At 43.0% G+C, this 26,978-nt stretch overlaps 1 protein-coding gene across 2 annotated transcripts in view; it reads right to left on the bottom strand.

Annotated features, from left to right (window-relative positions):
- Positions 1 to 3,264: 3,264 nt before the first annotated feature.
- Positions 3,265 to 26,978, bottom strand: part of ADSL (adenylosuccinate lyase) — a gene marked incomplete at its 5' end in the record, with an annotated part of 46,379 nt that continues 22,665 nt past the window's right edge. For both annotated transcript variants that reach the window (XM_084646773.1, XM_084646774.1), the window contains 9 exons: positions 3,265 to 3,409; positions 3,777 to 3,953; positions 6,335 to 6,424; positions 6,988 to 7,078; positions 7,715 to 7,862; positions 9,024 to 9,093; positions 10,896 to 10,986; positions 11,508 to 11,554; positions 11,881 to 12,052. In XM_084646773.1, coding sequence (XP_084502899.1) covers positions 3,323 to 3,409; positions 3,777 to 3,953; positions 6,335 to 6,424; positions 6,988 to 7,078; positions 7,715 to 7,862; positions 9,024 to 9,093; positions 10,896 to 10,986; positions 11,508 to 11,554; positions 11,881 to 12,052 — 973 coding nt within the window. In that variant the 3' untranslated portion in view covers positions 3,265 to 3,322. The remainder of the gene's footprint in view (positions 3,410 to 3,776; positions 3,954 to 6,334; positions 6,425 to 6,987; positions 7,079 to 7,714; positions 7,863 to 9,023; positions 9,094 to 10,895; positions 10,987 to 11,507; positions 11,555 to 11,880; positions 12,053 to 26,978) is intronic.

Raw genomic sequence — 26,978 nt, 5'->3', positions numbered from 1 at the left:
GCAGATCTTTAGGGATGCCAGATGCAGAAAGCCATGAAGATCTGCGCATAACCACAGCAGTTGCAGTAGTACGGGCTGCAGTAGTAGTACGTGTCTGCCGTGTCTAAAGAGGCTTGTAGGGCCATTCTGGAAATCAATTGGCCCTCGCTCAGAATTGATTTAAAGTCTGCTCGCCTATCCTCTGGAATGTAGGAGGCAAATTCAAAAAGTTTATTGTAGTTATCAAAGTCGTAGCTGGCAAGGAGTGCAGAGTAGTTTGCAATCCTGAATTGTAGAGTGGAGGACGTGTAAACCTTGAGTCCCAAGACGTCAAGGCATTTACGGTCCTTGTCTTGTGGGGTGGGCCGATATTGTGGCTGTTTTGTCCTTTGTGAGACTGCATCCATGATGAGAGAGTTCAGTTGTGGGTGAGAAAATAGGAAGTCAGCATCCTTAGCAGAAACAGTATTTACGTTTGGCCTTTCTGCAGGTAGGTAATAAAGAAGCTGGAGTTTGCCAGAGAGCGTCATCTGGTTCCAGGAGTGCTTCATTTGTAGGGAGCGTGATCTTTGAGGGTGCAGAGGGTTGAAGGATTCTGAGGAGTTTGTGTTGTGTCTCCTGAACCTCTTCTAGAGGGATGTCTTGACTGAATGCCACCCTCTTGAAAAGCTCATGAAATTGTTTACACAGTCGTCCACGTTCTGTGGAGGCGGGGGGGGGGGGATAGAGAGGGCTCCGTCTGGAGTAGATGGAGAATTAGGGGTCAGTGAGTCAGGATATGGTTTGTAGCTCACATTCTCAGGAGGGGGTTCAGGTACTGTAGAAGTGGACGGAGCTGGAGATCGAGGCACAGAAACAGGTAGTGGTTTCGTGGAAGAGGTCTGAGGATGAGTGGTAGGAGGATGTGGCCAAGGGTACCACTGGGACCAAGGCATAGGGTAGGAGAACCCAGGTGCCGTCCACGGGAGGGCAAAGTAGGGAAACTGAGGCTGGTGGCTGAGGACCATAGCCTGAGGTGGAAGAGGGTCCGGTGGAGGAGGAGAGGCAGGTGGGGAGAACTCCGCCTGCTGCTGTAGATCGGATTTGCTGTCAATGAAGGTAGCCAGTTCAGGTGGTGAGTGCAGCTGTTCGAAGAGTGAGCCATGTGTATTCAGGAGTGGAGAGTTAAGCTCAGGTGGCACTGATAGGTCACATTCAGTGAGGAACTGCTGCTCCTGCTCCCTGGGCTGCGCTGAGCCTGGACTGTGCTCTAGCGCATTAGCAACTGAAAGAGGAAGTGTCAGAGGTGCCGCGGGTCTGTTGGAGGTGCTCTGCAGGGGGTCCGCTGCTGGGGCAGGAGGCAGGCTTGGTGCCGACATTCTTCCTGGCACCAGGGCAGAGCGTGCAGTCGGCACCGTGGCTATTTTTAGCGCTGAGGCGCTCAGTGCCGCAGAGACCTTCCCGGAACGGGAAGTCGGGTTCCTGCCTCTGCGGTCTGTGGGAGCCGTGGCTGAGGCTTTAGAAAGGGCTGAGGTGCCTGCCTGTGGTGCTGTCAGCACAGAGGGTAAGGATCTCATGGGAGACCCTTTACCCTTGTTGGATTCTCTCCCATGAGACTGCTGTGCCTCTTGCCTCTGCTCCAAAGAGGGTGAAGCAACTCTCCCCACTGGTTCGGATCTGGCCGGGGAGCGTGTAGGAGCGGGTTTAACTTTCCCCGTCTCCAAAAGCGGCTGCAAGGATTTTTCCATCAGACACATTTTAAGTCGCAGGTCCCTGTTGTGCCGAGCCCTTGACTTGAGGCTTGTACGGTGAAGGCACTTCGCGGGAATGTGGGTTTCCCTGAGGCACTTCACACAATGTGAGTGCCCATCAGACTGTGGCATGGAGTCCTGACAGGAAACACTTTTTGAATCCTGAAGCCCCTGGCATTGTGAACTAGAAATGGCAGGGGAGAGTGTCTCAGCAGGAGACAAGCCTGAAGTGAAAAGTTTTTTTATTTTTTTTTAAACTAAGTAACTAACTATGTAACTACACTAAAGGAAGGGAAACTGGGATGTAACTAATAATTATTTCTATATTCTTTGATACTTTTTTCCTACAGAGACCAGGGAAAAGTAGCAGCACTGCCCCAAGTCCCATCTTCAGCCGGGGGCGGTTGAGAAGGAACTGAGGGGGACGCGGGTTGCAGTTGCTCAGGAAGATTCCAACGATATGGGAGATACCAACTGAGCGCCTGTACCCCGACCAGGCACTACTACAGAAAATCTCCAATCAATGGCGCCGGAACGCACCGACACAGAGAGTGGAGTACCCACAGAGACAGCACTCAAAGAAGAATGAGGTTTCAGAAATTGGTGGAGGATCAGACAGCTTTTCTGAAGTCAAGGAGAGTTTGGTCTATAAAAAACACGTTACAAACAGAAAAACATACAGACACAGAAAAAACTAGCAACTCCCTGAAATTCTTTTGCATCTGTGAGAGTCCCTACCCTCTCTTTTCTCACCATAAGGGAACACGTTCTTGGTAGACAAATGATTTTTGTATCCTTGTATGTTCTTTTGGTTGCATTTCAACAGCTCCTACCATAACCAGTGATTCTGAGCAGCACTGCTCATCCTTAAAGCCAACAGCCACTGGGCCTGGACGTAAGGGTCACCTTGGTTGGTACCCCACTCCACATCTTTCACGTATGATTATTATACACTACAGCCAGAGATTCTGGTACAGCACAGACATGTTATGGCTGGATTGTGTCACAGGTATTGTCGAGGACCATGACTATGATGAAGAGTAATCAGGCCCAGGCTGTCTCCCTTCACTACTCCTAATCATCTAGCCAAAGCAGGTGTTAAGTGACGAAATCAAAATCATAGTCCTCCCACAGCCACTTCCAAGGAAACAGCTCCCACCAATACCTTGGCACCTCTGTGGACAATAGTTTAACAGCAGACAAATGAGACAAGAAAGCTGGGGTTTCCCTTTGCCCAGGCCCTTCAACTGATGATAAATTTGTAGATGCAACCGAGTCCCTAGTACTGCCTACTTAATCCGCTTGAAACATATCATAAGAAGAGAGGAGAATGTGTGTGATGGAGTTGTCACTCTAGTTTGGTCATTGCAAAACCAGAACAAACGTGGGCATTATGCCAACCTCCTCCCAGCAACCCCAACACAAAGGAGAGGGTGGCTGGCTATACAGCAGACCCAGAATAAGCAGTGCCACCACATATCTGGGAAGCGTGAGTGTGAGCCCTGGGGTGGCTATGTCACACCCAGGGTACAGACACCTACAAGTACAGACACAGTAAATAGATTTGGTTTATTAAGGCTTTTAATATCTCTCACACCCCTATACATCCATATCTAAAGTGCCAGTTCCATTTTCACACCCATCTTGCTTTGGTATGGGATCAGCATTGGGCAAGCTTCCTCCTTCAGGAACCTCGCCACCTGCTCAAGGAGAAAGAAGAAGGGAAAGTTAGAAAACCAAATGGGTTCTTCTCTGTGCTTCATTCAGCTCCAGCTTGGGGCCCCAAGGTCTCAGTCTCACAGACCCAATCACCCAGCAAATCAACGATCGAAGACTACGGGGGAGATAGAAGGGAACTGAGATGGACAGAAAAGGGAAGGGATGCCTTATGTGGCTAAGAAAGTGGTAACCCCTCCTTCCTTTAGAAGGATGGGCAGAGATCCAGTCCTGTAGAGAAAGTGGCAGAGATACAGAAAGTGGATTGTCTCAGACACATAAAGGGACATGGTTTGGATAATTTATGGCATGATGCCCCATAACACCTTAAGTTGCTTCCTGCAACCTCACCTGCTGGGAAGCACGTCCAGTGAAGGAGGTAGGCTCCAAGAGGCTCTCCAGTTGTCCCTGGATGGGGCTGAAGTAGGGGTCAGCACGGATCCGAGCAATGAGGTCATTATCCCCCCCTTCCTGTTTCACAACAGCAGCTGCCTGCTGGGAAAGAATGCGTATCTTCTCATGGCAATCCTAGGGGGAAGAGAGCCATCATCACGTTACTCACAGCACACCTCAAGCCAGCTGACTCACTGGTGTATGGAGGGTAGAGGTTGGTCATAGGCTGTTGTATTCCATAGCATAGGAATGAAACAGCTAAAGTTTGTATCATAGCTATTTAAGGCCAATCACCGCTTCACCACAGCACAGTGTGCGCACACGTGCGCTGCACAGTGCATCCTTTAAACTTTTCCCCCTGAGGTGAAGGGTCTGAATTATAAATACATTCCTTGTTTAGTTATACTACACCCACAAAATAAGATGGTGAACTCTTTCCACTCCCTCAAGCCCTTCCTTAGGAACACACTGTGGGATACTGTTAGTAATTCTAACCCATCTATGGTCTGTTGCTGGAAAATCATCACGACTGTTCCCAAAGCATTCTATAAACCGGGCAAGCAGGAATTCCTTATCCACCACTAATTGCCCCTGAGGTGCAGGGTACATTGCAGAAGTTTAACAGCACAAAACATTTGCAAATTTGGAAAGGAAGAGAAGAAAACTGTCCAGCTTAGCAAGCAGGGAGAACACAGTTACCCAAAGTGAGTTAAGGTTTATTTGGAAAAAAATAAAAAAAAAGGGCCCCAAATATCCCCTCCAAGGAAAATACTACAGGATGGGGCACTGGGGGAGGTAACATCCATAAGGATTCCCTTAAAGAAATGCCCCTGAATGGAAAAGGCTGCGCCAGCCAGTCTCCAAACCTAGGAAAACCAATGCCAGGCACGGGTGTCTGCACAAAGACCCTGTACCTCCACACTGGCCTTCATCCCCACCCACGTAGCTCCAGTGGAGCCATGTCAACAGACTCCACCACCTAAGATGACTATTTTTGACGAATGCCCTTCCCACCCCCATACTGCCAATGGCCCGCTTGCTCCTCCAGTGGACCGCTCAGTTCCCCACTGCAGATCTAGAGCACTCTATATGGGGTCCAGAGGTGAGGGTGATGGTGCCAGCACCATACAGGCAAATGAGTCCCCATCTCCTCGCTTGGAAAGAGAAGATCATCCCTGGTAGGATCTGTGGGAGATCACTTGGATTAAAGAGAGCACAAAAGCAGAACAAGTTGAAGTTAGTCCAAGGATTTAATGGGAACAACAGGAGATTTTATTATAACTGTATTTAACTATAGCTAAATAGTACTAGAGAGAAGGTAGGCTCACTAATAAATAAGAATAAAGTTAGCTCCAAGGGTATGTCTACACTGCAATTAAAAACCCAGGGCTGGCCCATGTCAGCTGACTCGGGCTTGCGGGGCTGTCTAATTGCAGCATAGATTTTGGACTTCACCTGGGTTCTAGGACCCTGCCAGGAGAGAGGGTCTCAGAGCCTGGGTTCCAGCCAGACCCCAGACGTCTACACTGCAATTAAACAGCCCCTTAAGGGAATTAAGTAAGTTACAAAAAGCAAGTACACTGGCCCAAGCCAAACTGGAGGGGAGGAGTGTTCAGGAATGTCTAAGTGAGTTAGGAACACAAGTCCAATTGAAAGCTCCTAACTCACTTAAACAACCTGAAAATCCCACTCACTATTATCAACCTGCAAGTCTAATTTCTGTCAATAATAAAACGGTGAAACTAATATTTAGGGGGAAATTATTGTCTAGAGGCAAGTGGAAATATAAGCAGCATGAATTTATTAAGAATGAATCCTGCCAAGCAAGCTGATTACCTGATTTAGACTGAACTACAAAGCTAGTGATGATGGGAACATACAGTCATGGTGTTCGGATTGTATTAGAATATTCAGTAACACTTGCTGTGAGACAGAGACTCAAATCAAATGGATCTGATATGAAGCCTGTCTCCTAGATTAAAAACTGGCTGAAGGATCGTAAAGAGTAATGAAAAAAGCACTATACTGATTTTGTGGGGCAGGTATCTAGTGAGGTGTCACCTGGATGGGCATTCGGTACAGCCTTATTTAGCATCTTCATTATAGCAGTAATTTCCCCCAGCATTTTCGTTTTCAAAAGGTATTCAATTTGCCATACTTGTTCCAGAAACAATCGTCCATCCTGCACTAGGTGCCTTTGCAACCACCAATTAAGAATTAGAGTCTGCTGTCATAATCTAATATAATAAATAATGGACAGCTCGCTACATCACAGGTGGATAGATATCCCTCCCACAGAGCTTCTAACAATGAATAAGAATTCCCCCAAGCTGCTCCCTTCCCAAATGACTGGGAGAAGACTGGCCCTGCAACATAATCATAAGATTAACAGCTCTGGTAGACCAAGGAGTTGCCAACGGAGAGAGGGAAAATAATTCCAAATTTTTATATACCCCCATTCCTCAAGAGTATGATGCCTGGTAGTGAGCATCAGACCCTCCTAACTGGGTACATACCTGGCGATTACCCCCTGCTTTCACCATGGCCATGATGATATTCTCTGTGGCCATGAAGGGCAGCTCCTGTCGGATCCGCCTCTCAATCACCTAAAAAAATGAAAAGAAACAGACACTACCACACTGGAGTGGACAATCAGTAGATCCGATCAGGTATTTCCTGCCATACTCCTGCCCCATGATGCCCCAAATTGTACAATGGGGAAAAACAAAACAAAAGCCACCTTTTCCAGACCCAATCTAGAAATAAACATAATAAGACTGAAATGTTGAAATTTCATCCTAGCTAATGTTACTGCAGGTGTGAGTCACATTCATGTAATTGCCTACACTTTCTTGAATCTTAGTAAGAGAGCTCGTTCAACCATATCCTGTGGCAGCAAGTTCCACAAGTTAGTCGTGTACCTCAGAAAACAGTATTTTCTTTGATCTGTTTTAAGTTTGTTGCGTTTTAATTTCTTCAAGAGCCCTCTGATTTTTGTAGAGCAAAGAAAAGTGCCATGGTGAGAAACTGGACAGCTTGGCTCGGCAGCCCTTAGGAATAATCACTGAGCCAGCAGATAAGAATTCAATGCTCTGAGTGGGATGGCTTCTTCTGCAGGCTCGCAGTGCTAACGGGGATGCAGGACTGCACATAAGTTCTGTTACTTTACCTTGGGGTACACCACAAGTCCTTCGGAGATATTCTGCAGCGTGCTCAGTATGATGTCAGCTGTGAGGAAAGCCTCAGCCAGACACACACGCCTGTGAAACAAACGTAACCAGGGTGTCTGGGTTAGCAAAAAAGAATGAGGCAGCCTAACTCAACCCCTAGCACCTGCACACGTCTCTCTAGATGGCAACTCCCCCTCCCAACAGCCAGAACTATTCTTTATAGGCACTTCCTCCTGGGACAGGCCAGAACTGGGGAAGCTAGGAGCAACCTACAGCACCTGCTGTTGGGACAGGCCAGGACAAGAAGAGCAGTGTGTTACCCTTACCCATGGCTACTGCACCATTCCCAGGTACTGCTGTTCTCCTTTTCAGAGGATCTTTACTGTGTAAAACATTGATTATTGCCTTACTCAAAGAGAGAAGTCAGTTTACAGCCTCTGTTGCTGGACTCCCAATGTCCTCTAATGATGTTGCTTTTCATAAAGTGGTGTCTGCCAGCATGAGATTCAGAATTGAGGGGTGTAGATTAAAAATACTATATTCTAAATGTGTCAGTGTATTGTTCCCTACAAGCCCTTTCTAAGCACTGCATTGAGTGAGAGGAGAACATTTACCCCAAACCAGTTTTAAGCCTCTAAAGCCAGCCTCTTCCTTTATTTCATCAAAAACTAGGATTTCTCTGCTCACTACCCTCCCCTTGGCCAGCTGTGGAGCACGTGGATGGACCTGTTCGCGCTGTCATCCAAGGTGCGCTCAAACCACTGCACGGAGGCTGTATGGAGTGGATTCAGGACCAGAGTCATCAGGTGGCGAGCCAGGCTGCAGCAGCGCTCTGAACGCATTGGATTCCTCTTGTAAGGCATGGCGCTGGAACCTGCAGGCAAGAAAAATATGGGGAGAGGGGATGGTAAAAAGAGGGCAGGAGACAAAACACACAGAAGAGGAGAGATCAAAGATACTGGCCTTCCCAAGAGAAAAAAAAATCCATTGTTCACTTTTCAGTCTGATTCATACTATGCAGAGCCACAAAGTGGGAGAGGTAATATCTTTTATTGGACCAACTTCTGAGGTGAAAGAGACAAGCTTTTGAGCTTGTACGGATCTCTTCAAGCTCAAAAGCTTGTCTCTCTTACCAGCAGAAGTTGGCCCAATAAAAGATATTGCCTCCCCTACCTTGTCTAATACTACCTTGTCTAATACTCTGGGACCAACACTGCATCATACTATGCAGGTCTTTTCGAAACCACCTCCCCCGAACCAGAACTGTATCTGTACCTGCAGAGGAGAAAGTGGGGGCCTTAACTCCTAACCCTGAAAGATTACTTTATCAATATAAAAGAAAAATGAGGATGAGCTACTTTAGTGTGCTGTATTTTGCATGTCTGCTCAATGGCCTACCCATGAAAGTCAGCAACCTGCAGCGATAGTGACTGAAAGTCTGAGGATTCAATATTTAAAAAACGACCTGTCAATATTTAAAAAGCCTGTCGCTCTAGTATGGCTGAGGTAACGGACGTGGGTGAGGATCAAAAATGCTGACTCATCCTACAACATCAACTTGGGTGGCTGGGCCTTCTCAGTTCCAGCTTCACAGCTCTGGAGTTCTCTCCCCTTCTCTATATACATCACAGCTACATCAGGGACTGATTTCAGTACAAGGCTCCAGCCTGGTTTTACTCTTCCAAGTTTGTTAATATACAAATGACAGCAATACTGAGCCAATTAACTTTAATGGGAGTGGAGAGTGCTCCGCTCCTCTCAGAATCAGGCCCTCATCTGTGCTGGGGTGGGGAGCAAGGGCATTATTATTTCTGCACTTTGACTTATTTGGGCATAACATTGGATTTTGCTTGTTAATAAATTGTTAGACAGGCACAGACAGATTAAAAAAATTAACTTTTTAATTAAAAGCAATTTATGCCAGTGACATCATTATTGTTGCTGGGATGAAGGCGCTGGTGCGGAGATCACCGAGACAAACAAAAAGATAAGCTAACTGGAACATGTATTACGAATCAACATCTGCCACTCTTACCAATCTGGTCTGTCTCGAAAGGCTCCTCTATCTCCTTGAGGTTGGCCAGAAGGCGGATGTCAGTACAGATCTAAAAAAAAGCAACAAGAGCAAATGAACAAAGCTGTCCTCACTGGTATTAGGTAGTGTGTCCGAGGACACTGTGTGTTTATGTCCATGGAGTAGCTTGGGGGAAAGAAAATAATTCCCTTCAAAAAGCGAGCAACTCCAAAATTAAGGCTTCAGACTTCTTATGAAAAAATTAAGGTTCAATCAATATTACAAATTAATCACATCAATATCCACATTAGACAACCAGAAAGCTGCAATCAGGTTTCCTGACAGGGTAGCACCTCAGAGAAGACAGAGGCCAATTTCCATAGGGGTTGCAATTTTTCTGAAACTTCCTAATTTATACTTAAAGAGCTCAAGTCAAAAGAATCGGGAAGAAGGAAGGGATGTTTGTCCTACTGAGATATGACAAGACTCAGTAACAGTCAAGGGAGAGAAGATAAATTATGTATCAATGTTTACTAATTTAAGTCCACATTGTGCTTAAACACTGACATGTTCACTGACCAGAGAACATACAGTCTAAATAAGACAGGATAAACTACCACAAGTCAGAAGTGCAGGCAAGGGAGAGCGTGGGGATAATCAAAGAGGAAAAATCCCACAAGGATGTATCTCCGCGAGAGAAGCAATTCAATGGGAGGAACGTACTGCGGGAGGAAATGGTGAGATTTTAAAACATGTTCCATTAGAGAGGGCATTTATTCTAACTGGATTAGCTTTAACACAAATTTGATTGCTATCTTGCTTGGGATCTCCCCCCTTAGAGTCTTTCTAAGTGAATTAATGTTACTTGCTGTCAAAGTTCCTTCCCCACTCTGAACTCTAGGGTACAGATGTGGGGACCTGCATGAAAGGCCCCCTAAACTTATTCTTACCAGCTTAGGTTAAAAACTTCCCCAAGGTACAAACTTTGCCTTGTCCTGAAACTGTATGCTGCCACCACCAAGCGTTTTAAACACAGAACAGGGAAAGAGCCCACTTGGAGACATCTTCCCCCAAAATATCCCCCCCAAGCCCCTTTCCTGGGGAAGGCTTGATAATAATCCTCACCAATTGGTACAGGTGAACACAGACCCAAACGCTTGGATCTTAAGAACAATGAGAAAATCAATCAGGTTCTTAAAAGAAGAATTTTAATTAAAGAAAAGGTAAATGAATCACCTCTGTAAAATCAGGATGGTAAAATACCTTACAGGATAATCAGATTCAACACAGAGAATCCCTCTACGCAAAACCTTAAGTTACAAAAAGACACAAAAACAGGAATATACATTCCATCCAGCACAGCTTATTTTACCAGCCATTAAACAAAAGGAAATCTAACGCATTTCTAGCTAGATTACTTACTAATTTAACAGGAGTTGTGAGGCTGCATTCCTGATCTGTTCCTGGCAAACGCATCATCCAGACAGACGAACCCTTTGTCCGTCCCCCCCCCCTCCAGATTTGAAAGTATCTTGTCCCCTCATTGGTCATTTTGGGTCAGGTGCCAGCGAGGTTATCTTAGCTTCTTAACCCTTTACAGGTGAAAGGGTTTTGCCTCTGGCCAGGAGGGATTTTATAGCACCGTATACAGAAAGGTGCTTACCCTTTCCACCACTCTCAAATAAGAAAACAGGTATGGGATTCTCCTGGTGCTCTGATATCTGAGACAAAACATCCAGTGAAGAAATAGTCTGGTAGAGCAGAGAACATTTAAGCACTGAACTCCAACTCATGTTTCCTGTGGAAAGTGTTCTACATCAGGATCTCCCTCCCCAACCCCCTTAGACTGACAATGTTTCCCTTCCATACTGAGTTTGGAGACAAGGACCTCACCTTGTGTATGGATGCTGCTAGACTGGCTAGCACAGATAGGACTTCAACATCCACTTTGCGGCTGTAGGTCTGCCCTGTGACGAGATAAGCTCTGGAAACAAAAACCAAAGATAAAGCCCTCTGGACACCAGCACCATTAAAATAGGACTGAGTGAGAATGCATGCTGCAGGGGCACAAATGCTGCAGAGCTCTGCCTGGCTAACACCAATGTGTGGCTTGACCTGCAATACTTCACTTGACTTCCTGGCTTCTCATTCACATTTGATGGGACACTTGATTCATGCTGCTGTGCTCCTTGGGCTGGCATGCAGCGACAAGGGAGGAAGAACAGGAGCCCATACTTTGACAGGGTGAAAAATGTGTAAGGGAGAGAAGTAGAAACAGAGACCTAGCTGGGAGGTGGAGTTTCCTTCGCAGAGCTACATTGTGGAGTGTGGGTTGGAAAGGAACAGAATCAGGTGAAAGTGCTCTCTAAATGTAAGCCCAACAGAGTGGAAGGAAGTTAGCTGGATAGAAGAACCTGTGTTGCTGTGGACAGTGGGAGAAGGTGTCAGGCTATTAATTCTCCTTGGCATATTTTAGAGTTCAAAATAAGCAAGCTTTTCACATACCGCTTAAATCCTGCCTTCACAGTCACCAGCCTGTCCAGCTCCTCCACCTCAGGAGAAAAACAGACAGGAATCTCAGAAAGTAGCGATTGAAGCGTCAAACATGCAGGGTTCAAGGGATACTGACAGAGGACAAAAATACAAAGGCTTCAACTCCCCCACCCTTCTGAACCCACTTAGAGCTCTGCCAGCACACCTCAACCCTGTCCTGAAGCACCCCCACCATTACAATTCTGCTCTCCCAGAGCTCTGCCAATGAACCTTCATAGTGACCCACTGTGTCCATGCTTATTCGACCTAGACCCTCTCCTCCCCCACAAAGTCAATCTTCTCAACCCGCTTACTGGGAATTTTGATCACTGGATTGATGACTCACTTTATCATGATCTCCCTCTAACAGCTGCAAGAAGCTGGCTTGGGTGCCAGTGGTGCCTTTTACACCACGAAATCGCAAGTCGTCTCGAGCCCGCTCCAGGTTCCGCAGGTCCATGCACAGGTCCTGGATCCACAGGCAGCAGCGTTTCCCCACTGTGGTTAGCTGTGCAGGCCTGAGTGTAACCAAGGCAGATTGTCATTGTGTCACCACCTGCACACAGTCTTTGCACAGCCTCGCTAGGAAGGCAGGCACTCAGATACCACTGTAACGAGAACCATCATGACTCCTTCCTTTCAAATTTGAAGGGTCTGAGATAAGAGACAGTAACGAAGAAACTGAAAGGCCAGGTTATGGAAAAGAGATTTAAAAGCTAAATATACGGACATCTGGGAGCCACTAGGGGGATGGTGGTGGTATAGTTTTGCAGCTCCTTTCCCCACCTCCTGAAATACACAACCAGCATCAAACGAATAGCTTCTTTAAATCAAATATTCATCAGATCTTATTCCACAACTCTTTAAATTTAATACCATTATGGATGCTGGTCCATCTCCAGACTTCCTGCAACATCCTAGAAAGCAGAAGCGGTCAGACAGTCCTCTTGCAGCCAAAATGGCTGACCAGGGAGAGGCCACCCCTCTGACAGGAGATTAAATTATGGACTAGCTAAAACAAATTGAGTGAACAGACTATTTTAAGAAACCTATCTGAAGCTATAAGGGAGATCAAATACATTACTAGCACACATCAAGCTAATCTGCAAGGCTTGGCATTAGGACTAGAGGAAGCTAGAATCTCCTTACTAGAAGACACAGTCAGTACTATGAATATAACCCAAAGGAAGAGGAAAAAACTATTAAAGCACTACATGTAAGGTTAATTATCTCAAGGGAAGATCATGGAGAAAATCTGAGAATTGTAGGTTTCCCACAAGGGCTGGAAAAGGGAGGCCTGTGGAATTTTTACCTACCATGTGGCCCGTGCTTTTCTCTCCTCTCTCTTGATCAGAACTTAGATACTGAGAGCCCACCTCTCCTTTGCATCCAAACCCTCTCCAAATGCAAAGCCCCAGGCCAGAATTGTTAGATTTTAAACATGCAATACTAAGGAACTCATTCTTAAAAAAGCCTCTGAACTGAAAAACCTAACATGAAAGGGACATAGGCTGATGATCTTCCTTGATTACACTAAGGACGTGGTGGAAAGAGAGGACTACATTCAATAGATCTATCCACGCCATAGAAAATACAGCCAGGATGCATTAAAACAACATTAGCAGATCAGTCACTGCAGTGAGAGAATTCAGTTCTCAATCTAACAACAAACTGTACAGGGCAAATCCACCATTTTATCTCCTCCTTCCCAGGTGTCATTTCTTTGAAGTGCCCTGGTTTCACCAGCAGAGGGAGACAGCTGGGGAGCAAGATGGTGGGGACAAGGATCTCATCTTTAACTGAATTATGCCCCTGCTGGCGCTCCAGCTGGACTCGGAAAGCAGGCACGGGTTCCAGCTGCTGCTGCTGGGAAGTTGGAGTGCTACAATAGGGCCACACCTGTTTTGCCTACATCTACCCTACCTCCCTGTCCCTGATGATTCCAATGTACTGGGGTACACCCACCTTTGAGACCCTGACTCCAAGTAAACAGCTTCACCCGATGTGGGGACTCTTTACATGCATGGATTGGCAAGGCTCAACAGAGATGTGTGATTTTGTTTTCTATTAGAGGCACCTTCCCTCCCCCTGGAACCTTTTTCAACCCCCCCTTGCATCAACAATTTTACTTTCCTTCATCCCCATTTAATTTTCTATATTTCAGGTTTATAGTAAATCTGGAAATATTCAATCCATTTCCCCTAAACCTACAGGATTCCAGATCTAAACAATGTAATGAAAATTTCAGTTTAAGGATGAATCTTTTCAATTCCCCAACTGTAAAGAAATGTGATCTTCTAAAATGTTATCCAAGAAGAAAGAAAAGGAGGACTCGTGGCACCTTAGAGACTAACAAATTTATTTGAGCATAAGCTCCTTTTCTTTTTGCAGATACAGACTAACAAGGCTGCTACTCTGAAACCTATCCAAGAATAGTTATTATTGCTGGGTACGATTTACCAAATTACTGATAATGTGTTAGTATGAGTGTCAGTTTTTTTCAGTAGTATTAGTTCAGGTTCTTTTCTTTAGTTTTTATTTTTGGAAAATGAGTTGAAATATATGTTATGTTGATTTACATTGCTGATGTAATTAACTATTGAGCAATGGCATTCACACTATAATCCAACATGGACAAAGCTCTAGTGGGAAAAGTTTAAGAACTGTTCTACTTATGAACTCATCTACAGATAATCCAGTTATGCCAGAATATGATTTAAATGACTATAGACTTGTTCTTCAGTTTAGATGCTAATCTTCCTTCAGAAACCATGCCCTCCCCTGAAATGAAACTATTTATTCTTTAAAATGTTAGAAAGAATCCAGTTACACCATGTTTTTTTTTTTTTGTTGGGGGTGGGGTGTTTTAGGAGAGTGACAAGGCACATGTTCGTAAGTCCTCCTAGACTTATTCAAACTGAAACAGGACCTAAGTTATGTATTTTTTATTATGTAGTTTTGGAAAACTTAGAAAAACTGAGAAAAAGAAATGATCAATCTTTTAGCTTCACTGATCTGTCTTACTCTGTCCCCTTTCCATTCCCTTTCATGTCCCTGGTGTGGTGAGGGGGAACTTAGATATAACTTTCCTAGATCTGGAATTAACAATGGCCCAAGCAATGACACTATTCAGGCACCTGATAGAGAGATATTTGACCTAAAAGCACTCTTTAGGGCTAATAATATATTTTGTGTTTCTTGGAACATCAAAAGGGTCAATCACCCATTAAAAAGAAAAAGAATTATCACTAATCCAAAAACAGTAAAAGCAGATATTATCTTCCTATAGAAAACCCACCTTAATGGCTTAGAGGCAGAGAAATTTAGGAGAGAATGGATATTTAACAATTTCTCCTCCACAGTCAAAGGTCCAGCAATAGTGTTTCACAAAAGACTCAATTTACAAATTCTGGATGTAAATAAAGATAAGGAAGGTAGATTTTTGGTGGTGAAGGCTATGATCTCTGACTCTATATACCCTAATTATTGTATGATTATGTATATAGATCAAATAAAGATGATCCAATTGTTTTTAAACAAGTTTTTTTCCAAAATTAATATCCCACTAGAACCAATCATCATAGCAGGAGATTTTAATGAGCTGTTTGACACTTTTTTTAGATAAATGAGGCCGGCCCCAACATATACAATCACATGCTAAAAACATTACAGAAGATTATATGGAAGAACTGGGGTTAAAAGATGTATGTTGGTTGCAGACCACCACAATGAAAGATTTTGCTTTTTTTTTCTCCCCACATTCCACATATTCACACACAGATTTCTTAATTTCTATGATTCTGATGTACTCACTGCTTAATAATGAAATCAAGTCTATCATGACCTCTGATCATGCACCAGCGTTACTACAATCTTCCCCTCCCAAAACAAACTGGACTTGAAGAAGATGGAGACTGTACTTTTTCTTTTGAAAGATATAGTTCTGAAAATGTTTGTCACTGAAGAAATTTTGTTGTTCTTCAAAACAAGTGACACAGAGTGATCCTGATCCACCCTAAGGGATACACTAAGTTTTTATTAGGGGTAGGATAATTTCCTACTCAGTAGGTAGGAAGAGAGCTAGCCAGGATTGGCTCCTGGAATTAACTGAATGACTTACAGCTATGGATTTAGAATGTGCTAACTACTCCTCTGTAGAGCAAATATAAAATTAGAGACTTAAAGTTGGCTTAAGTTTGGTTAAAGAAATAACTAGCAAGTAAAAGAGAGGCCTTGAAAGTACTGAGTGGTAAGGCCACAAGGAATGGAGCAGGGAGTATGTGTGGGTCAAAAAATAATTAAAGAGAGAAAAAAAAGTTTCTAAAAAGAAGGCCTCTGCCTGAGAGGGATGACTGCAGTTCATTTTAAAGAAGACAAAATTTTCTTAAAAGGAGACAACGATGGCCTTTCCCACTCCATATACCAGTGTTAACTTAAAAGTAGAGTTGTCAATTAATCACCGTTAACTCATGTGATTAACTCAAAAAAAGAAAAGAGATTAATCGCAGTTTTAATCGCACTGTTAAACAATAGACTACCAATTGAAATTTATTAAATATTTTTGGATATTTTTCTACATTTTCAAATATACTGATTTCAGTTACACAGAATACGAAGTGTACACTGCTCACTTTATATTATTTTTTTATTACAAATATTTGCACTATAAAAATAAGAAACAGTATTTTTCAATTTACCTCATATAAGTACTGTAGTGCAACCTCTTTAGCTAGAAAATGCAACTTACAAATGTAGATTTTTTTGTTACATAAAATTGTACTAAAAAAACCAAAACAATGCAAAACTTAAGAGTCTACAAGTCCACTCAGTCCTACTTGTTCAGCTAATCGCTAAGACAAACAAGTTTGTTTACATTTACGGGAGATAACACTGCCCGTTTCTTATTTACAATGTTACCAGAAAGTGAGAACAGGCATTCGCATGGCACTTTTGTAACCAGCATTGCAAAGTATTTGGCATTGCAAGGTATTTACGTGCCAGATATGCTAAACTACAGAACCCAAACCACCAAAAAAGAAAATCAACCTTCTGCTGGTGGCATCTGACTCAGATGATGAAAATGAACACGTGTCGGTGCACACTGCTTTGGATTATCAGCAGCTTAGATGCATGTCCTTTGGAATGGTGGATGAAGAATGAATGGACATGTGAATCTTTAGCGCAGCTGGCATGTAAATATCTCGTGATGCCAGCTGCAACAGTGCCATGTGAACGCCTGTTCTCACTTGCAGGTGACATTGTGAACAAACTTTTTGTCTGAGTGTTTGGTTGAACAAGCAATATGACTGAGTGGACTGCGGGCAATAAAGTTTGACATTGTTTTATTTTTGAATGCAGTTATTTTTTGTACATAATTTTACATTTGAAAGTTCAACTTTTATGATAAATAGACTGCACTACAGTACTTGTATTAGGTGAACTGAAAAATAGTATTTCTTGTTTTTTACAGCGCAAATATTTGTAATAAAAATAAATAAATAAAGTGAGCACTGTACACTTTGTATTCTGTGTTGTAACTCAAATCAATATATTTGAAAATGTAGAAAACATCCAAAAATATTTAAATAAGTGAGATTCTATTGTTGTTTAACAGTGCAATTAATCACGATTTATTTTTTAAATCACTTGGCAGCCCTAGTATAAAGAAAACAGACTGACTTCAGCACGAGCCAAATTTGCTCATTTTAGACTCAAACATACCGAGAGTCGGGGGAGAGAGCAGGGAAAATTCTTACATACAGATTAAAAGTGAGAGGTTAAAGTCCCGAATAGTATCAATCAAATCAGAACAAGGGCAGGTTACTGCTAATCACAATCAGTGATCAATTTTTGAAATTCCATTTGACCCAGAAGAACTGAATAATTTTGTTAAAACTCTTAACCTCCCACAGATCTCAGAAGAGCAGCTGGGCAGGCTGGCCTCTCCTTGCAATCAGAGGAAATAATCAAGGCCAGGAAAGAAATGGGTCTCGGCAAGACCCTGAGCCCTGATGGCCTACTGATAGAATTCAATCAAAATCTCAAAGAAATTCTGGACCCTAAGCTGTTGTACATTTACAAAGATGTACATTACCTTCTACTATGAGGTAAGCACTAAATACTGTACTAATTAAACCGGGTAAGGAAGCGCAAAAGTGTAACAGCTATAGACTCATCTCTTTAATCAATACGGATATAAAAATACTTTCAAAAATATTGCCTAAGAGGCTTGAAAAAGTAACAACTGATAGGGTTCACCTCAAATCAGGGGGGATTTGTTAAAGAAGGCATGGTTCAGATAACACATCAGTTGATTAATGTTATGGCATTCCATCAACATGCTACAAATTCCCATGCAATCACTTCACCCAATGCAGAGAAAGCCCGTGACAGAATGAACTAGCAATATCTGTTTCTTACCCTGGATACATTTGACTTGGGGAAACCCTTTATTTCATAGAGCTGTTATGTTTCAATCCCAACTCTCGTACCCTAAGAAACAGCGTAATATTTTCCACCTTTGTTCTGTTTTAGGGAAGTAGACATGGATGCTCCCTCTCCCCACTCCCATTCAATCTGGCATTAGAACCACTTGCAGTACTAATTAGGGAACACCAAGGTATTCAAATCAAATCAACGGCATTGCTATGGGTACCCGCATGGCCCCACAGTATGCCCACATTTTTATGGCTGGCTTAGAACAACGCTTCCTCAGCTCTCATCCCCTAATGCCCCTACTCTACTTGCGCTACACTGATGACATCTTCACCATCTGGACCCACGGAAAAGCAGCCCTTGAGGAATTCCACCATGATTTCAACAATTTCCATCCCACCATCAACCTCAGCCTGGACCAGTCCACACAAGAGATCCACTTCCTGGACACTACAGTGCTAATAAGTGATGGTCACAACCACCACCCTATACCGGAAACCTACCGACCGCTATGCCTATCTATGTGCCTCCAGCTTTCATCCAGACCACACCACACGATCCATTATCTACAGCCAAGCTCTGCAATACAACTGCATTTGCTCCAACCCCTCAGACAGAGGCAAACACCTACAAGATCTCAAGATCAAGCATTCTTAGAACTACAATACCCACCTGCTGAAGTGAAGAAACAGATTGACAGAGCCAGAAGAGTACCCAGAAGTTACCTACTACAGGACAGGCCCAACAAAGAAAATAACAGAACGCCACTACCCATAACCTTAAGCCCCCAACTAAAACCTCTCCAACGCATCAAGGATCTGCAACCTAAACTGAAGGACGACCCATCACTCTCACAGATCTTGGGAGACAGACCAGTCCTTCCTTCCAGACAGCCCCCGCAACCTGAAGCAAATACTCACCAAAAACCACACACCACACAACAGAACCACTAACCCAGGAACCTATCCTTACAACAAAGCCTGTTGCCAACTGTGTCCACATATCCATTCAGGAGACACCATCATAGGGTCTAATCACATCAGCCACACTATCAGAGGCTCGTTCACCAGCACATCTACCAATGTGATATATGGCATCATGTGCCAGCAATGCCCCTCTGCCATGTACATTGGCCAAAGCGGACAGTCTCTACGTAAAAGAATAAATGGACACAAATCAGACGTCAAGAATTATAACATTCAAAAACCAGTCGGAGAACACTTCAATCTCTTTGGTCACGCGATTACAGACCTAAAAAGTGGCAATTCTTGAACAAAAAAACTCCAACGACAGACTGCTGAATTGGAATTCATTTGCAAACTGGATACAACTAACTGAGGCTTGAATAAAGACTGGGAGTGGATGGGTCATTACAGAAAGTAAAACTATTTCCCCATGTTTATTCTCCCTCTCGCTCCCCCTCCCCCCACTGTTCCTCACACGTTCTTATCAACTGCTGGAAATGGCCCACTTGATTATCACTACAAAAGGTTCCCCCCCTCAGCCCCCCCCCCGGCTCTCCTGCTAGTAATAGCTCACATTACCTGATCATTTTTGTTACAGTGTGCATGGTAACACCCATTGTTTCATGTTCTCTATGTATATAAATCTCCCCACTATTTTCCACTGCACGCATCCGATGAAGTGAGCTGTAGCTCACAAAAGCTTACGCTCAAATAAATTGGTTAGTCTCTAAGGTGCCACAAGTACTCCTTTTCTTTTTGCGGATACAGACTAACACGGCTGCTACTCTGAAACAAGGTATTCGAGGAATCAAATCAGGAACTCTGGTGACAAAAATCCTTCTATATGCAGACAACATCCTATTTATTAAAAACCCAGGTCAGTCTATTCCAAATATTACAAACGATAGATAGCTTCAGAAAATTCGCTGGCTACAGGATTAACTAGGGTAAGTCAGAAGGAATGAAGATCTCGTTAGATCTAGCTGGAAGTAGCTCTCCTATAGGGACATTTAGATGTCCCTATAGGAGAGCTACTTCCAGCTAGATCTAACGAGATCTTCATTTTGTTCCCTAAGGAAATTAAAAACATAGTCAAGGTTAACCTAGCCCCATTAATCATGCAGTCAGGAAACATTTTAAACAGATGGAAGGCACTACCCCTCTCCCTTCAGGGGTGGGGGTGGAGGAATGATACTTCCCAGGACACTTTTTATTCTGAATTCCCCCCTTCCCACATATTCCTTTTATTTTACTGAAATCGACAACATGTTCAGGTCTTTCTTGTGGGTGCTTGTAACAGAACATCCTTCCAAAGATAGAAGCCCTCTGTCAATACAGGTTAGTTTAGATCTCCTAACTTCACCGTTTATGGTAAGGCAATTTTTAGCCAAGCAGCACAGTGCTGTGTTCTTTGTGCTGTACAGCCCCAGACTCCAGGTGGAGGCAGAATTGGTTGATTCTTTACCCATTCCAATGCGCTGCACTCAGATTACCACAGATTCCCTAAAGAGCAATTACCAACTGTTGTGGCAGCCAGAAATACTTGGCATACCACTTTGAAATTTAAAGACTCCCCCCTGCCACCTTCTATATACCAAGGCCTCTATCTGAAGTAACTTGAAACTTTGGCCAGATGGATTTGAAAAGGGATTTTGACCATCAATTTATTGAAAATAATACTTTCCTCCATTTTAGAATAATAAAAGGAAGGTTTGGTCTAGAGACTAAGAAGTGGCGGCAGTATAGCCAACTCAAACATGCCGTCTCCCACCTGTTTCGCCCCAATGCCTGAGCTACCCTGACCCACCTGAACTGCTTTCATTTCTCCAAATATTATCCAGATTGCCAAGACCTACGGCAACACTATATATACATACTTGGCCAGCAAATTTGAATTAAACATGGATTCCCTAAAAAAGAAATAGAAGGAGGAACTAGACCAATTATTCTCTGCTAATGGAAACACATTTTAGTCAGTGCTCCGAACTGCTTTTTGAACCTCCACTTAAGATTAATCCAGCAGAAAATGGAGGCAATACTGGACACCTCTCACTGTTCAAAACAGGTGCCACTAAATCAGACAAATGTTGGCACTGTAATTCAGCAGATGCTAACTTAACCCATGTGCTCTGGTAATGCTCCTATCCCTGTATATTTTGGGCAGAACTTAACTGCAGAGTTATTTTTTTCCTATTAAATAAAATTGTGTTACAAGCTAAACGTACTACAAAAATGGAAATCAAAAAGCAGCCAACAACTGAAGACTAGAGCACAGACATAATAAGCTTGGCAACTACGGGAAGAATTGTATACTGAAAAAATTCTCAGATATGGAATGCTTTCCTGTTAGTATCTGAATGATCCTATTAATAGCATGGGCCCCACTCTGAGTTCCCCCTCCTCACCATCTCTATCCCCTTCTTCGGAATATTGTTTCTATTCTTTACCTTATTTTAATAATTTTACTATAACTAGTTGGATTTTTATAATCAAAATTGTTTTCGTAAATTGTTTAATACAAATGATTTATAATTTAACTGTTCAGATTATATATAATTAAATATTTCAGGTAATAGTTAAGGTTAGGTAGCAAATGGTTAATATATTATGAGAAGTTCTTTATAGTTTGTATGTTTTTCTGTGTGTGGATATTTTAAAAATGTAATAAAAAGAGTTGTTAGAAAAATAAACTAAAAATGTACATCTTGCCTAAGTGACAACTAAGAATATGATCACAGCCAACAGGAATTTGAAGGGGGCAGACAGCAAGGAAGAAGAATGGTTCACTGTATGCACAAGATGGTATGAATTGGATTAATTGAATTCAACTGACCCAAGAGGAAATTCAGGATGATTATCAGGAGACATTGCCTAACTGCAAGGCGTATTAGATCACTCTTTGGAAATTACTGAAACACCATTGCTTGTGACATTTAAAACTAGCCAGGGCAGTGTTATGGAGAATAAACTGGATGGAGAAATCTTGCATTAGCTGAGCAAGAAGGCAGACAAGATGTAACTTAATAGGTTTCCTCCCCAGCCCTCCCCAAAATCTTCTCAGTTCCATGATTCTGTCTTCCATTCACAAGGAGTTACTTGGACAGAAATTTGATCTACTTTTAAATATTGTTGTACTGATGGTGGTGTATACTTAAGTCCACCTAGCCAGTGAATTCTCCATTTCCTGTGACAATTTCCAGAAGATTTAAAAAAAAAAATTGAGTGCTCCCCCTGCTGGATCTGTGGCAATGGTTCAGTAACTATTCCCAGGACTATGCTTGATATCAATAATACATACACAGCTTAAGCTGAGCAAATACAAGAGACTGGGGGGTTGGCAGGAGAGGGGGATGATGTCACACTGGCCCTTTCCTAGTTCTGATGTTCAAGGACAGCGATGACATACATACACCAATACTCACCAAAGAGACTCTTTACCTTAATATGAAAGCACTGAGATAAACTTATTAGTTTTACTATAAGCTATTAATAAGAACAGAGATTTAAGTGATACTAAGTAGAAAAAACAAGGAAATGGTTACAAACAAAACATGCTTTTCAGTGTCCAAGACTCAATTTTAGCAAGCTATAATCTTTGTCTAAACAGCTTTCTCACTTACATCAAGCTAGCATCATCTCCAGCCCTTTCGGCAGAAGGATCCAAAGTTAACAGAATCAGAGACTGCTATCCCCTTTGTTCCCTATGTGATGGATAAATAGAATGTCTTTTTGCTCTCCTTGTATTTCCCAAAGTCTACGGTCACTGCCTGAAGAGCCAAGAAACCTTCCTGGGGGTTCAGACTTTCACATGTTCCTCAATGTGCTCACCAGGCTGTGTCCACCACCACTTGTTAACTTGATTGCTTTGTTACCTTGTATGTAAATGTACTTGCATTGTCATCTGCCTGTAATCAAGCCAGGCAGATCCACATTCCTTTGTCAAAGGCAGATTTGTTTATTCACTGCTTCCAAAACATATTTCAAGAACTTATTTCCAGCATACACACATAGCTCTATACATAAACTGTATGTACATTGCACAATTATATTCATGACCACTGTGTCACCAATTTTTATATGATACCTTAAAGACACTAGCTAAATATTCTGACCACAGTGTGTTGAAGGTGCCCTTTGCCAGTTAGTATAAAGGGGCTCTTAGGGTCACACTTGGATTGATGCTTTCTTCACTCTTCTTCAGGAGTGATATCCTATGCAATAAGGACATTAGATCTGGGTACGAAGAGTCCTAACCTTCCCCATCTCTGCTGTCCCACACCACATCCACTAGTGGAAAAATAAGATTTAAATCAAGGTCCGTAGTGTAAAGTCCTGAGAGTAAACAACTGCCGTCCCTGGCAGCAGCAGATTAACCCACATTTTCAGCAACATTCTTGTCCAGATCTTGATTCTTCTTGAATGAACCATATTCTCTAGAGCAACAGAGAGAAACTGCCATTCTAGAACAATCCAATCCCCTGACAGTAGCCAATGCCAGATGTACCACAGAAAAGGCATAAGCTTTCCATGATACAGAATGTTGTATCTGGGGCTGGGTCCCGCGGGCCGTAGTTTGCCCACCTCTGTACTAGATGCTTAACTTTTTGCTCATGATTTGTGTCAATCTTATAACATGGGAGAAATATTTCCGGATAGTAATCTGCTTATGCCCTAGAACAGGGTGCATTGATTTAAATCAGCAATTTAAGTCACCAAGTAGAAAGCTTCAATTTAAATGATCAACTTTAATCAACTTTTCCATTTGTACTTCAGTTATTTTCTAAAGAAAGGTGCATTCTCATTGGTTGATATAGCCTTTAAAACATGATTTACAACTAAATAGAGCCTTTACACCATGTTCAGTACATCTTTTTGCTACCTAGGAGGGGACTCTATAACTATATATGTTTATTTAAGCAAAACAAATATTTTCAGATTCTTATTATAAATTTTTAGTATGTTAGAAAATAGTAAGTGATATTTTGCTTATTTACTAGATCAGGCATGGGCAAACTTTTTGGCTGGAGGGCCATATCGGGTTTCCAAAATTGTATGGAGGGCCAGTTAGGGGAGGCGGTGTCTCCCCGAACAGCCAGGTGTGGCCCAGCCCCTGCCTCCTATCTGACCCCCCTGCTTCTCACCCCCAGTCGGTTCCCCCGGGACTCCTGCCCCATCCACTACTCCCTAACCACTTCTGGACCTCCCACCAACCCTCCCCTCTCATTCCTGATTGCCCCCCCCCCGGGACTCCTGCCCTCTGACCGCCCTGTCTCCTATCCACACCCCCGACCCTGACTGCAACCCCCCCCACCCCCTTACCGCGCTGTCTGGAGCACCGGTGGCTGGTGGCGCTACATCCGTGCCACCCAGAGCACCGGGTCAGGCCGCGGCTCTGCAACTGCACTGCCCAGAGCATTGCACCGGTGTCGTGGTGCACTAAGGCTGCGGGGGAGAGGGAACAGCAGGGAAGGGGCTGGGGACTAGCCTCCCGGGCCAGGAGCTCAGGGGCTGGGCAGGAGGTCTCATGGGCCGTAGTCTGCCCACCTCTGTACTAGATGCTTAACTTTTTGCTCATGATTTGTGTCAAGCTGCATTAGGATGGTAACTGGTTTAATTAAACAAACAGCATATAAAATTTAATTAAAGAAAACCTTAAATGTTTTAGATATATCAACTTCTCTTATCAAAACACGTTTCACATTTACAACCAAATGATGTACTAAAGGAATAGAGGGATTAATTGTGGCCAGTGAATTAAGCTGAGTATTTCAAGTCAGCCTGGGAAAGTTTTCAAATATACCTAAGTGAAAGTGATTGGAGCTTAAATTACTACTCGCCTTAGGCCTTGTCTATAGTACATAAGTTTTGTTGAGAGAAGTCAGCTTTTGTTGACAAAACCGCAGAGGTGTACACACTGAAATGCTCCTCCTGCCAATGTAACTCCCCTGCTATGCTGACATAATAAAACCACCTCAACTAGAGGTGCAGGGCTTACGTCAGTGTAGTTAAGGCAATGCAGTGTCTGCATTCCTTAGAGTGGCTGTTAGCTGTCATTCTTGTCAATATCACGGCGGAGCCTGAGGCGGCTTCCCTCCTGCTCCTAGCGGGGAACAGGGTGAGAAGTCCCCGGTGGCTTCCCTCCCACTCCCGGTGAGAAACGGGGAGGCGGCAGCCTGCCGGTTGCCTGTGGGGCAGCCAGGCTCCCAGTGGAGCTGAGATCAGGCTTTCAGATCTCTAGACCAGGTTCTCAGATCTCTACACTGCTCCTCTTAGGTCGGTGGAAGCGCTCCTGGTGAAGGAGCGCACCACAGATCCAAGGAGGATAGTGTGGCCATCAGCCACTGCAGTAATTAATGCGGGGGTTTTAAGTCGACCTAACATAGGTTGACTTATCTTTGTAGTGCAGACACAGTCTAAGTCTCTTGAAAATGAGATAACAGTCTGCTAAGTTACTTAGGCTTTCCTTCAAACTTTTAAAACTAGTAAATTTTATGCCCTCCCTCCTCATTTTTATTCCTAGACTGGAAGAGAGACAATTTTTTCTGCTTTTTCAACTCCCAATCAATTTGAACTTTGAATGAATTAGTCCAAAGGAAGAACATATTCTCTGTGCCTGCAAAAGAGGCTACTAATGTCAAAAGCTGATTTAGCGCTTCAACAGACTCTGGTTCCAGGTGCTTAGCTAGTGACTTCCAGCAGTTCAATGGTGTAACTTTCTTTAAAGCATCATAAAACGTGTACTGCTTAAATGGTTCACTTCCAGGCCTGAAATTTCTTACGGTTGGCAAGATTGATGGGTGATTATTCAATGCTCATGTCATAGCAGCATCTTCTTCAGCAGCCTGGCATCTACCTGGTACTTTCGGTTGAGAATACTGGCAAGAAAATGAGGTGGAGTAAATGCTTGATCCATCCGATTTACTGCCTAAAATTTAATTTTGGTGCTGGGTATTTCTCTCTTCAATATCTCAAAGTTCTTTCCAAATTTTAACAGCATTAGCAATTCAGCAGCAATCTTTCTGTAGTTTGTCCAAGGCTATGAAAATAGGTTTCAGTATATTTATCAAATCTTCTACATTTCCTTTTAGTCCGATGTTGAATACTTTGGCTGTGAGAGTTCCATCTATTTTGTCTCAATTTTCTTCACAAAATTATCTTCAGAATAGGCTAGTTCTAAATAAACAGCTCAAAACAGTCAATCACTGACTTCCATCATACATCTTGAGGGAGAATTAGTTTAAATGCTTCTATTCTCTTCAGTGAAGCTGGAGCAAAGTGGTTGTTATGGAAGCATTTTGCAACTTTAACTACTTTTTCCTTTATTCTTGAAGTTGTATGCAACTCTTTAGCTAAAAGATGCATCAAATGAGCACGGCACACCCATGTGTCATAAGTTTCAGGTTCCCATCACTATCTTCTAGATTTCTTCTCATCTTTGCTACATTTGCCTCATTGCCTGTGACAACGCTACATACTTGACACTTGAATTTTTGTTCACAGTTTGTTATACCTTTTACTGCTACTTCTTTTAAGTATTTGCTGCATGGGCATTTCCTGCTGTATCAATTGTTTCTGTAAGAGACAACCCTATCTCTGTTGTCATATAAGCACATATTACTGGAGCACTGTGTACACTGTTCCATGCATCAGATTAACTGATTTCCCCATCAGTGTTTTTTGCACACTGTTCAATGTCCTTCTCACAATCACCTTTCAGCAATGTCTGCTCTGCTAGATGGAGTGTACCATATTTGTAATGATTGAACCATGTCAATGAAATATTTGTTCTGAACAACATGAAAGGGAAAACTGTGCAATCTTTTCATTTACGGAGTCTTCCTGGAATTTGCTGGTCCTGATGGCAAATTCATGCCTTTCTTAACTGGATTATGATGAAGAAAGCATGTTCTGATGCAGTTAATTTACTGTCTGAAGTATTCAGAGTAACAGCCGTGTAAGTCTGTATTTGCAAAAAGAAAAGGAGTACTTGTGGCACCTCAGAGACTAACCAATTTATTTGAGCATAAGCTCAACATCCGACGAA

This window comes from Lepidochelys olivacea, assembly GCF_965140295.1.
Source record: "Lepidochelys olivacea isolate rLepOli2 genome assembly, chromosome: 1".
Classification (NCBI taxonomy): Eukaryota; Metazoa; Chordata; order Testudines; family Cheloniidae; genus Lepidochelys; species Lepidochelys olivacea.
Note: the sequence above shows the minus strand (reverse complement) of the source record. Positions and strands in the feature narration are given on the sequence as shown.